This window comes from Odocoileus virginianus, chromosome 7 (genome assembly GCF_023699985.2).
Source record: "Odocoileus virginianus isolate 20LAN1187 ecotype Illinois chromosome 7, Ovbor_1.2, whole genome shotgun sequence".
NCBI classification, from domain to species: domain Eukaryota; kingdom Metazoa; phylum Chordata; class Mammalia; order Artiodactyla; family Cervidae; genus Odocoileus; species Odocoileus virginianus.
Window position 1 is genome coordinate 72,316,774 of NC_069680.1, and position 13,593 is coordinate 72,330,366.

The following is a 13,593-nucleotide window of genomic DNA, read 5'->3' on the forward strand; positions in this document are numbered from 1 at the left end:
ACTTCTAAAAATCTGCCTGTTCGCTCTCCGACCTTGTGTGACTCACACCCTTTTGTAGAGTTCACATCGTACCCAGAAAACCGGTTGGTTCCGGTCTGAAACTCCCAATTTGGCATACTATCTCGCAATAAGTTCTTGAGAAGGCGTAAAAAGGCAACAAGTGGAAAGAAACGCGGCGAAAGAATAATTTTTAGTTCTCATACTATCCTCTTTCAGTTTTAAAATAATTTTTGTAATTCCTGCCGTTGACACCAGAACGAAAGAACGTCCCACTGTCCTCAGCAAAGACTGCTGAAACGCCTTCTCTGCTCACACCCACAACGGACGTTGACTGTGACGCTCTCAACCGGGGCTCCGCTGGCCCCGCCCCCTAACCCGGAACCCCTCTTCCTACTATGCCCACCCTTCCGTTAGGGCTCCGCTCATGATTGGCTGTCCGTCGTAGTGTTTGCGGCTTCTCCGGATGTTGCGTCACGCAGTGAGCTAAGGAGACTGCGCGCACAGTCAGTAAGAGGGGGGCGGAGGGAGCGGGAGGTTTGGGTGCTTGAGTTTCACCGGCCCGGAGGGGGAACTGCGTGCTTGAGGTGTCCAGGGACTGAGGTACGACTCCCCCGGGCCGAAAGGTACCGCGATACTCTATACTACTGACTGTCGGCCCTCTGGGGCCGCTGCCGACGTGTGGGAAGGTCGGAGGCTGCGGCGCTGCAGACTGCGTCACTGCCTGGCGGCCCGTCAGTTTTCTGCAGGTGACCCTGTGGAGGGGGTTGCGGCTGCGGGACCTGGGGTAGGCGGGCAGGGGCTTGTCCTCTCTGTCCTCTTCTTGGGCAGCGAGGTGCTGATTCATCTCCGCGGCCGGGCGGCCCAGCCGCCGCCCTAGTAGATAAGGGGATCCCGAGTCTGGTGTGTTGTAGAGTGGTGCGAGTTTTGCTGCCCGGCTCTCATCCGAGTCTTGTGATGAGGGTGAACTTTCTCTGAGGACCAAGCGCCTGAGCTCATGAATGTGCACGGAAGCGTAAGGACTCGGTAACATTACGCATTCTGTAGCTAAGGCCCCTGAGTTTAAGAGAACAAACCTGTGCACGAGGCCACTTTTTTCTTACGGTAGAAGCAGAATTGCCACCTTAGAGGCCACTGAACTGGCGTTCCTTTGTAGGTGTGTTGAGGACTGAGAGGCACAGCAGCTTTAGGCTGAGATGATGTAATGGCGTGAAAGTGCTAGAATGACATGGTATTTTACCGAAGGATATTTATCAGTGTTGTGCACCTCGCAGATCCCGTGACAGATCTGGAAATATACTCAGATATTTAAAAGCAAGAATTCTTAGCTTTTGAGATACATATAACTTGTGTCTTTCTTCTAGGGGTTAAATCATTAGAACAGGAGTAAGACATAGAAATCTACATTTTTAAGATATATCCCAGGTGGTTTCAGTACCTTGAATATTTTTATATTTTATTTCGAAGGGAAGTAATACTTAGCATGGGCTTCCCAGGTGGCTCAGTGATGAAATATCTGCCTACCAATGCAGGAACCTCAGGGTCAGTCTCTGGGTGGGGAAGATCCTCTGGAGAAGGATATGGCAGCCTACTCCAGTATTCTTGCCTGGGAAATCCAGGACAGAGGAGCCTGGCATGCTGCAGTCCATGGGGTTGAGAAGAGCCCCTTGGACTTAATTAAACAACAACATTTGGCATGTTTGGTTTCCACTGATGTTTTTTATAGCCTTGAAAAGTAATATGACCTTGAAGAGTTAATCATTTATTGGATGGCATTTTTTCCTCTGCTCAAAGTTATTATTAGCCCTCTTTTATAATTTCCCGCTGAATACTGGTATAAATCTTCAGCCAAAACCACGTTTATAAAATCCATCACACACCCTTTTAATTCTCTATTAGCCATGTAACTCAAACAAGTTATTTCTCTTGTTACTGTTCCTGTTGAGATTTAAGCCCATTTTGGTGATCTATCTCAAACTTTTTGTGGGATGAATTTCTTGAACTAACAAGAAACAAGCAGAGTATTTATTATTATTGCTTTAAAATGTCTCTTTACTTGATCTTTTCCACTAGGAAATGACTGGCTTTAATCTCTTCTACGTCCTTCCTTCAGTTGGTTAATGGGTTATTTTTGTCTGTCTCTAGCATTTCAGATCTGCTTGGTAAACCTGGTACACCACCATGCTGGCCGCAAGACTTGTGTGTCTCCGAGCACTACCTTCCAGGGTTTTCCACCCAGCTTTCACCAAGGCCTCCCCTGTTGTGAAGAATTCCATCACCAAGAATCAATGGCTTTTAACACCCAGCAGGGTAAAGATAATATTTTTATATTGTCTGTCTGTCTATATGCTCCTAGGACCTTTTTTTTTTTTTTTTTTTTTGACAAAGCATGAAGCTCCCTACTTTATCATTAGTGATTAACTGAAACAACCCTGAAAAAGCCCCAAATCAGCACTCTCTCCCTGTAGGTTTCTTACCATTCTGTTCCGTCCTCATCACACATGAAAAAGAACCCCTGTGACTTCTCCTTTACTTACAGCTCTTGGAGTTTCTCATTCAGAGAATTTAGAGTAATTTGTGAAGGATTGAGAGCTATATGGTTCAACAAAGAAATGGTGGATCCTGTTGTCAAAAGCTTAAGACCCTGGGAATATTACCAGCTGGCCAGTTGCTAACCATGTCATTTCAGCTCTTGCTTAGAGAGTGGTAAAATAAAATCTGTCAGGTTAGAGAGAAACCCATTTCCTTTCATACTAGATTTCTGCTCTAGCATTCAGATTAGGAGTATAAATTTTAAAATGTGAGGTAGATGGAAATGTACAGAACCTAAGAGAAACAACTTTTTTCTTCTTAAATTAACTGTTTCACTGTTGAAAAAGCTGAAATACAGGTAGAAGTCCTCTCTCCCTTTGACTTTGTGTTGAGGGAAGAATTGAGCCCATTTCCCAGAAGAGAAATGTAGTTTTAACACTTACTGAATGCATATCTTTTAAAAGTTAGTGTTTAAAATGGTAAGTCTAGAAGTATAAATAAAATTCATAGTTCATGAAATAAGTAATTCTGAGACTTGAACTCAGAAGTTAGATTGTAATGAATTAGTGAATCACTTCAAAGCCTAGAGTACAGGTAGGATCTACATTTAATTTTTTAAAGATTAGCTAAGCTTCATTCATAGTGAAGTTACACACATAGAAAGTATCAAGTTACTTTTTACAGAGTTATCTAGAGTGTCAAGATCCTCTGTTTTATTGTTAACATTCTTTTATGTGGGTGGTATGTATCTTTGTTTTCATTTATGTCAGGAATATGCCACCAGGACAAGAATTGGGTTTCGACGTGGAAAAACAACCCAAGAACTCAAGGAGGCAGCTTTGGAACCATCAGTGGAAAAAATATTTAAAAGTAGGTGGCAACCTTTAGTAAACTCTTTTAAGAGGCCCATGAACAACCTTAAAATGTATGCAAACTTGTATATATGTGCATCTCGTGAGAAGGGCAGTCATCCTCAGGGATCTGATGACCCTGCAAAGATTGCTACTTGGCTGTGGGCTCAGTGGTTCCCAGTCAGATTTCTCCCAGAAAAAAATTTCTTTCACCATTTTTTTTAAAGGGTTATTAGTTATTATGCTATAATCTGAAAGTTATAATCTGTTAATGAAGTCATTTGAAGTTGTGTAGACTCTTACTCAGACATAATATTTGTATATATTTCAGGCCAGGAGTAAATCACCAAAACATAGGTGTTAATAAAAAAAAAAAGAAGGGCCCATTTAGGGCTCTTCAGGAAGCAATACCTTAATGAAATCAGCTTAGTCCACAGCTTGGCTTTCAGCTTTGCAACCTCAGAATCTTGACTGATCATCTACCCAAAGTCAAAGAACACTACTTAACACCCTTGCAAAAGGTTACTACCTATCTTCCCTGACTTAAAATGGGGTTACATCTTGATAAACCCATCATAAGTTAAAGATGCTCTGAAGTGCAGGATACACTTAATATACCTAACCTTCCAAATATCATAGCTTAGCCTAGCCTACCTTAAATGTGTTGAGAATACATAACATTTGCCTAAAATTGGGCAAAACTATTTTATACAGTGTTGACTCCTTCCTGTGATTTGTTGAATCCTGAAGGTGAAAAACAGACTTGTTGGGTGAGTACAGAATGGTTATAAGTGTATGGATTGTCTACCCGCACAATCAACTGGCTGACTGGGCACTGTGGCTTACTGTCTCTGCCCTGCATCATAGGAAACTATTATATTGCCTATCAGTAACCCAGGAAAAGATCAAAATTAAAAATTTAAAGTGCAGTTTTTACTTGAATGCATATTGTTTTTGCGTCTTTGTAAAGTTGAAAAATCTTCAGTTGGGTACCGTCTGTATGCATATGGGAGAGAGCCCTACTTGGCATTCCTCAGGGCATTTCTATTGGTCAGTTGGCCCTAGAAATCAAATTATATGAGTCATCTCAGCACATAGTAACATTCTTAGTGAATAGACTTTCACTAAAGGGAGTAAGAGGCTCTTTGTTAATATCTCCATACAGTTAAGAGTTGATGAGTTATTTCTTTCTCAGTACTCTTGAAAACAAAAGCACCCTCTCCCTTGATTTAGCTGCATAAACACTAATTTACATTTTTCTTTGGTTCTTTTTTTCTTGATCATCTTTGTTAATAGCACTGTATAACATTTGACTGAAAATGTTATCTTTAATTTCTAAGAGTACCATGAGAATATACATCTCTTATGAATAAAATAGTGTGTATCACAGAAGTACCCCTGCATCTGCAGATAACAGTGCATCCTCATATTTTGTTAGAGTGAAATTACAGGTTAATTAAGTCTGATCATGTTAGTCAAGAACAACACTATTAATGTGCATCTCCTCCTGTGTTCTGCAGTTGATCAGATGGGAAGATGGTTTATTGCTGGAGGGGCTGCAGTTGGTCTTGGAGCTTTGTGCTACTATGGATTGGGAATGTCTAATGAGATCGGAGCTATTGAAAAAGCTGTGTAAGTAAATTGTTCCCAAACAATTCTAGCCTTAAAGCTTCCAGTTTTCTTCTCATCTTTATTTTTTGCCACTTTTGGAATCTTTTATGTCCAGTGTTCCAACTGTGTGAATATACACATGAATAAAAACAATCTATTTTCTTGGCATCTGTTTATTGAAAGTAAATAGAAATCTTTACTACAGTTATATGTGTTTAAGTAAGGAAAAATGTGTTGTCTTGTATATATGCCAAGTGCTTCTATATATTTTGTTACTTTTTATCATAACTCCAACATACACATAACTATTTCCTAGATAATGGAATAAAATTTGCAGCAATAAAATGCTGTAAATTATCCAGGTCTCCCAGCCAGTAAATGATTCAACCAAGATTCACATTCATAATCCTGTAAATTAACCATGTTGTGTTTTTTACAGAATCTGGCCTCAGTATGTGAAGGATAGAATTCATTCCACTTACATGTACTTAGCAGGGAGTATTGGCTTAACAGCTTTGTCTGCCGTGGCAGTGAGCAGAACACCTGCTCTCATGAACTTCATGATGAGAGGCTCTTGGATAGTAAGTCAGCTTGTTTTTGTTTTCCTTTCCCACTAAATATCAAAAGATTAGATGAAAACTATTGGAGCAGGGGTATTAAGTGGAAAGAATACCTTACTATATTAAATATGTTTTTGCTCAGGTAATATATGAATTGTTGGTGCAGCTGAAACAAAGTGGGATATACATTCGTAGCCAAGTCAGGTATTATTCCATGTTGAATATGTATTTTAGTATCAGTAAAGGTGTTGGAACTTAAACTTAGAGGAAACATCCTACATATCTAGTAGGAGATTTAAAACAGCTCTATTTTATAGGAGTTCACTAAAAAATAAGGCAGATGAAAATCCCATCTTAGAGATCAAGGAAAATAGCTGTCACAAAAACCCAAGCTACTCTAAGAGTAGAATAATACTGCTACTGTTATTCTGAATTCTCCTTGAACCTATGTAAGGCTTTATATTCAATGAGAGTTTCATTTCAGAGGACAGAGTAGTCCAGTTTTGTAACAGTTTGGAAAGAGGAGAGAAGGTAGTCACTACAAGTGACTTTATAATCCCATTCAAGTGAAGTTTGAGCATTTGAGATCTGGAGCGTAAAGAAGACACAATTAGAAAGGATGTGTTTGATTGCCAGGCTGAGGAGAGTGCCTAACAGAGGCCGTTGCAGATACTGGAACAGCAAAAGTATGAAGTGTATTTGAGCTTTAAGAGCTAATGTGGAAGAGACGAGAAGCAAGTGTACCAGCTGTGTCTCTTCAAGGTCTGAAACGAGGGATAAGACCCAAACTAAAGCAGTAGTGAGAGACTGGAAAGGAAGGTGAGATGGGAAAGTTATCTAATATACTTAGAGACTTCTCATGGCAAATTCCCACTGATTCTTTCCATTCTTCTCTTGGCAATCCAGATCCCCATGACTTCCAAATCTGTAATATTTCCACTATACTGTACTTTCCAAAAGGAGAACCATTTGCAGTTATATAGCCATTTGGATGCTTGAGTATTAGGGTCTTGCTTCTCAGATGGGTATAAGGATCTCCTAGCCTCAAGGTTATTGGAGGCACAGAATCAGCTTGTTGCATTCTATCAGGTATGTCATTTTTAATGAGGTAAACAGTTTAAAGCAGTGCTTTTATAATAAAGCAAACATGAAAGATTAAAATATACAAAAGAGTTTAACCCCTAAAATAAGACTTCAAGGAAGTTTTGTGCTTGAACCATATTCTCAGGTGCCTGTAGGCATAAGATGAGTCTCACCTGCTGTTAGGGCTGCTTAAGTAAAATAGTTTAGAAAGCCAGACAGGTGCTACAGAGATGAAGAAGCCTTTGGAAGGTGACAGGCATACGCATGATGTCAAAGTACCAAACACAAAGTTTGTGCTTTTGAAAGAGTAGAGACATCTGACGCTGCTTATAACAGCCATGGTACCTACTAAGAAAACTTTCTCAAGGAAGTAATCCTTGAATATGTCAGCCAGATAGAAAGAGAGGTATTTTTTGGCACAATAAGCAGAATTAAAGAGGCATGAAACTGGGATGTGTTTGCAGTATATCAGTTCACTGTGGCTGAAGTGTAGAGTATGGGAAGGTAAAAGGCAAAAAATGGACGTGTGTCATGAAGGATTTTAAAAGAAAAATACACAATTGTGTTAAATACCCTGAAAATGCAGAGATCCATGAAGTAGCTTTTAGGAATTGTTTCTCCGTTGGAAGATGTTGGAGTAGAATCCAGTGTGCTATTCTGTATTATGAGTGAAGGCTTTCCCATTCTCAGCAAAAATAGCTGTTACATTTACCTGTACTTTACCACAGGGGTTGACCATTCAGATGTCCTTGGTTCAGACAGATGAGGCAGATGAGTGAGGCAGGCCTGGTATGCTACACAGGATTATTGGCATCTAGAGAAAGCCTTCCCAACTAAATGAATTCACTTTTGTTTGTTTGTTTGAATAGTTGGCCAAACAAAATGTCTACTACCTAAATCTTGCCAAAGGGCTGCAAGTATGCAATTTCTGCCTTAAATTTCCTGAAGATTATCATCTTTCTTGCTTTACAAACATTTCTTTCTTGTGCACACAGAATATATAAATGTATTACAGTGGAAATCTAACACAGGCAAAGAAGAGGGATGAGGGCCAGTTGAGCCAAAAAACTGGGAGGATAGAAACGAAGACTCTTTATTTCTCATCTTTTTTATGTGCTCCTATTTTTCAAGTTTTCATTTAGAGAATAGAGTTTAAGGCAGTGTACCATATATGTTCTAATTGGTATATCATGACATTGATTTTAATGTTGGTGCTATGCCAAAATAAATGTAATCTAAAATAATTGTTCTGGGATTTTTAAAGTGGTTTTGTTACACCTCTGTCTAACAGGAATAAGATTATTTAAAGATTTATTTTTACGTGTTTACTTATTTGACTGTGGTGGGCCCTTGTTGCTTCACAGGGGCTTTCTAGTTGCCGCATGCGAGGGCCCACTCTAGTTGTGGTGCGTGACCACCCACTGCTGTGGCTTCTCTTGTTGTGAAGCTCAGGCTCTAGGCATGTAGGCTCGGTAGCTGTGGCTCCTGGGCTCTAGAACACAGGCCCAGCAGTTGTGGTGCACAGGCCTAGTTACTTCGTGGCATGTGGGATACTCCCGGACCAGGGATCAAATAGGTGTCCCCTAGCATTGCAGGGTGGATTCCTAACCACTGGACCACCAGGGAAGCCCAGAATAAAAATTCATTTACTTGAAGTTGTCTGCAAAACTTTATGTATGACAGTAGGGGGTGCTCTTGCTAATTTGATCAAACTGAAGTAAGCATAAGGCCTTTTAATGTGCTAGAAAAATAAAGGATTCTGTTTATTATTCTTCATCTTTTTAAGCACAGTCTATTGGAAGGACTAACTGAACTTGGAACTTGTGGGTTCTGCTTTGTTGTTGTGTAAGGATCAGTTTTGCTTAGTAATACATGTCTTTCAGACCATTGGTGCAACCTTTGCAGCCATGATTGGAGCTGGAGTGCTGGTACAGTCAATATCATATGAGCAGAGCCCAGGCCCAAAGCACCTTGCTTGGTTACTCCATTCTGGTATGTTGTTTTAGAGTTGTTACTAAACAGTCTCAAATACTGCCTCTTTCGGTGGCTCTTCACGGTCATAAATGATACACACACAATTGAATTAAGCCTCATGTCTACTAAACACTTAGTTTCCTGCTCTTATTTCTGGTTGTATTATTGCCAGAGCTCCATTCTGGCAAGTTAGTATTTCTGATATTAAGACCATGGAAAGCCCCGGTGTTACACAGTTCTCAGGTAATAGCCTAGATAGGCAGAGGTTTCTTTTTATGTATTTTGTCTAATATCAGGAGGATTTCAGATCTGGTACACATCACTTAAAAATTGCTCTTATTGTGTATCTTTCAGAAAATAAAAAACTGAAGGTCTCCACCAGGGAAAGAGGAGGTAAAAATAAGAGCAGAGGTTTTTGCAGTGGAATATAGGGAAGAAAGCAATCAAAAAGATCTTTGGAAATGTACTTCTAATTAGCTGTACTTCTGTACAGCTCATGTGACACCATTAGCTGGATCGATATTTATTTAGATAGTTCTTGACCCAAAGTTACTGTCAGCAAGGCAGAGGCTGTCCAACCCTGGTATTTTGTAACAGTTTTATTATTCTTTGAGGTATTTGTAATAGTCTCCTTAATTATGGAACAGCACATGCTTGTTTACATAAAGTATTTTCCATGACAAGTATCTGCCTCTGGGTTGAGTTAAAGAGCCAGCCAGGTGCAGAACAAAAATGCTTCTTGGATGCATGTTCCCTACCACAAAATAAGACAGATTCTATAAGCATTACCATGAAACTTCCAGGGAAAGAGACTGAAATGTTTTTAACATGGGTTAGTACATGGAAATTAGGTTTGGGGCACCCAATATGATGAATTTCCAATGTGAAATACATCATTTATATTCATGTGCTGTCTTTGTTTGGGTGAATATGAGACAGCATGACTTCCCAACCTTGGCTTTCAAGTCTGTCTCCCAGTAGGTCTTAGGTAATTCAACCATAGGTATTTTCCATGGAGCTTTACAGGACAGAACTTTAGTGAATGGGAAGGCAGAGATCCCAGTATTTTCTTTTAATACCAGTATCCTGCTTTTAAGAAGAAAATTATTTATAACATAGTATGCATTTGCTGCTTTTTTAAAAAGTTATTTTAAGCCTTTTCTTCATCTCATTTCTTCTAAATGTGGATGTTATTATAAAAACTTGGTAGACTCAGATCCAAATAATGAGCTACATTGACTTTGACAAAGTTACTAAAAATCTAGACTGGTATTTATACTTGTGAGTATTGACTCTTTGGCTAGAAGTGGTCTTACCTCTGTGATTTAGAATTTGGATAGGTATAAGTTTTAGCTTAGGAGCTTTGGGGCTACTGTTAGCTAAATGAGGAGAAGACTCTGCAGTCCTGTTGTTGAACAGTAAGCTCTAATATGTTAAAAGGCAGGTTAGTTAGAAGCATTTTCCTCTTGGTTGTTACGTAGTAAATGCTTCAGTGCCCACGTGCTCTTCCTCCAGGTGTGATGGGTGCTGTGGTGGCTCCGCTGACAATGCTAGGGGGGCCTCTTCTCGTCAGAGCTGCATGGTACACGGCTGGCGTTGTGGGAGGCCTCTCCACTGTGGCCATGTGTGCACCCAGTGAGAAGTTTCTGAACATGGGGGCGCCCCTGGGCGTGGGCCTCGGTGTCGTCCTTGTGTCCTCACTAGGTAAGCCACTGTGCTTTGACACTTGGTTCTTCATGTCCCAAAATCATCTAACATACCCTGGTATTCTGATGGAGAGAATGTAGTAAGTGTCATTTTTTAAAGTTGATTAAAAGATATATGCCAGTTTGACTGGATTTACTCATTTGGCATAATGGCAAACCATTATTACTGGTTTTACCAAATACACCTTAAATGAGAAAGTTGGTCTGGAGAACATGAAAATTTCTCTGATGCAGGAACCTTCCTATTATGTGGGCAAATGACCCAATGCAGGAATGAGTATAATGGGTTTTGAACTAAATGTATTTAAAATTGGACAAGTGCACTTACTCAAATGTTTCCTTACCTGTGCAGTATACCAAAGAAAAAGTTCTGTGAGTAATGTTGATTATAAATCCTAGTTACAGAAAAATCCTTTCAAAAGAATTTTTTTCCCATTTTGATTTCAGGATCGATGTTTCTTCCACCTACCACTGTGGCTGGTGCCACTCTGTACTCAGTGGCAGTTTATGGTGGATTAGCTCTTTTCAGCATGTTTCTTCTGTATGATACACAGAAAGTAATCAAGCGTGCAGAAGTAGTACCAGTGTATGGAGTTCAGAAATATGATCCCATCAATTCGTAAGTAGCCTTTAATGTCTTTTCTTTGTTGCATAAGGATGTTTGTGTTGGTTTGGCCTATTTTGTTTTATGACTGTTAGTTTCCAAGGGCTGCTGTAACAAATTATATAAACTGGGTGATTCACAACAGTTTATTCTGTTCGAGAGTCCAGAAGTGTGACATCAGGGTATCCTCAGGGCTGGTACCTTCTGAGGGTTCCAGGGGAGCATCTGGCCCATGCCTCTCTCCTAGCTTCTTGTCGTGACCAGTCATCCTTGGCGTTCTTAGCGTTCGTCACTCTGACCTCTGCTCCTGTGTTCATATGATGTGCTCCCTGTGTCTCTGTCTCTCATCCGTTCAGCTCAGTCACTCTGTTGTGTCCAACTCTTTGCAACCCCATGGACGGCAACATGAGTCGGTGATGCCATCCAGTCATCTCATCCTCTGTCGTCCCCTTCTCTTTCTGCCTTCAATCTTTCCCAGCATATTATGTCTCTCATAATGATGCCATATTTATTGGACTAAGGTTCACCCTTCTCCAGTGTTACCTCTTCTTAATTCACATCTTAATTACATTCAGAAAGACCCAAAAATAAGGTCACATTCACAGATAACACAGATTAGGACTTGACATATCTTTTGAGTTCAGCCTGCAACCATGTTGAATTTTAGTATTTTATTGCTATTAATTTTTTGGTCTGGTCCCTCTCCTTAGTAAGCTATATGTACACGGAACGTTTGATTATATTGCAACTAAGTGTGATAATTAGGTGTGTATTCAGTTGATTCAGAGTATTGTACTTATTTTTGTTAATTAGCCTTATAAAACTCTTGTCAGTAAATTATTTTTGTAGTTTATATTTAACAGACTTTAAAAGTGAAGAAAAGATGTATTCAGTTCAGTTCAGTCACTCAGTTGTGTCCGACTCTTTGCAACCCCATGAATTTAGTCAAGTGTTTTTGGAAAGTGTACATAATTGACTTAAATTTTTGATAGAAAAACCTATTAAAAATTAAGAACACTTCAATTTTTTATTAAAAATTGAAAATTCCATTTTGGAAATATTCAACTGTGTAGCTGATATTAAGTGTTGTATAATGATTGTGTTTCCTTTCCTTGGTGTCTCCACCAAAGTAAGTTATTTTATGTAAGTATTTTCCGTGAGTCTCATAGTGTCTATGACATTTCTAAAAGTAACTTATTTTTCTTTATTTAAAACTTAATGGGTTTTTTTTAAGTGTTCCTATAGTGCTTACAGATTTGTAGCAATTTTCTTTGGAGGTGATGCAGGGAGGCAATGAGGAAATATATTTTAAAATGCCAGACTTATGTCTAACACATTTTTGTAAAGGTGTTTCTTTGGTCTTGTTTTGATTAGTTCATTGTCTATCACCCTTTCTTTTCTTTTTTTTTAACAAAATAACTGTACTCAGAGTACCAGAGAATATAAAGATTTTTTTTTTTAAACTGCCCTTCAACAAAGGTTAACCTGTCAAAAGAAAATCTTAACAGTTTTCTAGTCTAAGACTTCCTTTTTTGTTGTTCAGTGGCTAAGTGTCCCGACACTTTTGCAGCCCCACCAACTATAGCCTGCCAGGCTCCTCTCTCCCTGGAATACTCCAGGCAAGAATACTGGAGTGGGTTGCCGTTTCCTTCTCTAGGGAATCTTCCAGACCCAAGGATCGAACCCACATCTCCTGAATTAGCAGACAGATTCTTTACCGTTGAGCCACCAGGAAATCCCAGGACTTCCTTAGTTGACATCTTTTTTTTTAATTTCCATCTCATATATCTAGGACATATAATCAGTATTGCTTTTTTTCTACTTCATTAAGGAATAGTTTTTGTCATTGTTATAAGAACTACATCATATTTAATGGATATAATTTCTTTTCTAGGATGCTGGGAATCTACATGGATACATTAAACATATTTATGCGTGTTGCCACTATTCTAGCAACTGGAGGCAACAGGAAGAAGTGAAGTGACTCAGCTTCTGACTTCTTAATACATCAGATATCTGGCTTGTTTAATAGGGGCAGATACTCATTAAATAGTTTGTACAAGCAGCTTTCGTTGAAGTTTAGAAGATAAGAACTTGTCATCGTGTTTCAAACGTTCCAGTAATGTGATGCTTCAGGTTGCTTTTCTCCTGGAGAATAAATTCATTAGTTCTCTTCCAGATAGCATATGCATTTTCAATTCTCGTGTCTTGAGTAATTCTAAAATGTTCTGATTGTGAAAACCAAAGTTTGTTTCACAGGAATTTGAGTGTTTTATCTATTTTAAAATTTTTTTGGTTTAGTGAAAGTTCACAAACTTGTGTACCTGCAGTTTTCTTTTTGGAATGTGGATTATTAACAAGTAATGTCATAAGTGATGAAAGGATTTGGTAAAGGGACCAGAGAGAAGTAAAGGGTCACCTGCAGTTTTTCTTTGAATACTCAGCACTTAGGTAATGGTGGTAGGTAAGTGAGGGAGTCTGGACATTTGGAAACAAGTCATGACTGTATCTCTGCTGAACCTACCAGACGCATTGAGCAGATAACAAAGACATAGATGATTCTCCAGGCTCTCCTTATAATACAGTCGGAATCATGTTTGACTTCCTGTTGTCTCACACTGTTAGGAGAGTTCAAAATGCTAACCACATGGAGAATTCCTATTATAACATGTATG

General features: G+C 39.3%; 1 protein-coding gene across 3 annotated transcripts; it reads left to right on the plus strand.

The window, feature by feature from the left end:
* The first annotated feature begins 513 nt into the window (after positions 1-513).
* GHITM (growth hormone inducible transmembrane protein) lies at positions 514-13,096 on the plus strand. 3 transcript variants are annotated; one of them, XM_020905106.2, is made up of 9 exons: positions 514-600; positions 2,143-2,307; positions 3,300-3,399; positions 4,901-5,012; positions 5,431-5,572; positions 8,518-8,626; positions 10,124-10,312; positions 10,762-10,933; positions 12,813-13,096. In XM_020905106.2, exons 2-9 carry the CDS (start codon positions 2,179-2,181, stop codon positions 12,895-12,897), a joined length of 1,038 nt encoding a protein of 345 aa, XP_020760765.2. In that variant the 5' UTR covers positions 514-600; positions 2,143-2,178; the 3' UTR covers positions 12,898-13,096. The 3 variants fall into 3 exon arrangements, with proteins under 3 accessions (XP_020760765.2, XP_020760766.2, XP_020760767.2); XM_020905107.2 differs by having other exon boundaries at positions 524-623; XM_020905108.2 differs by lacking the exon at positions 514-600 and adding an exon at positions 640-746.
* Positions 13,097-13,593: the final 497 nt, after the last annotated feature.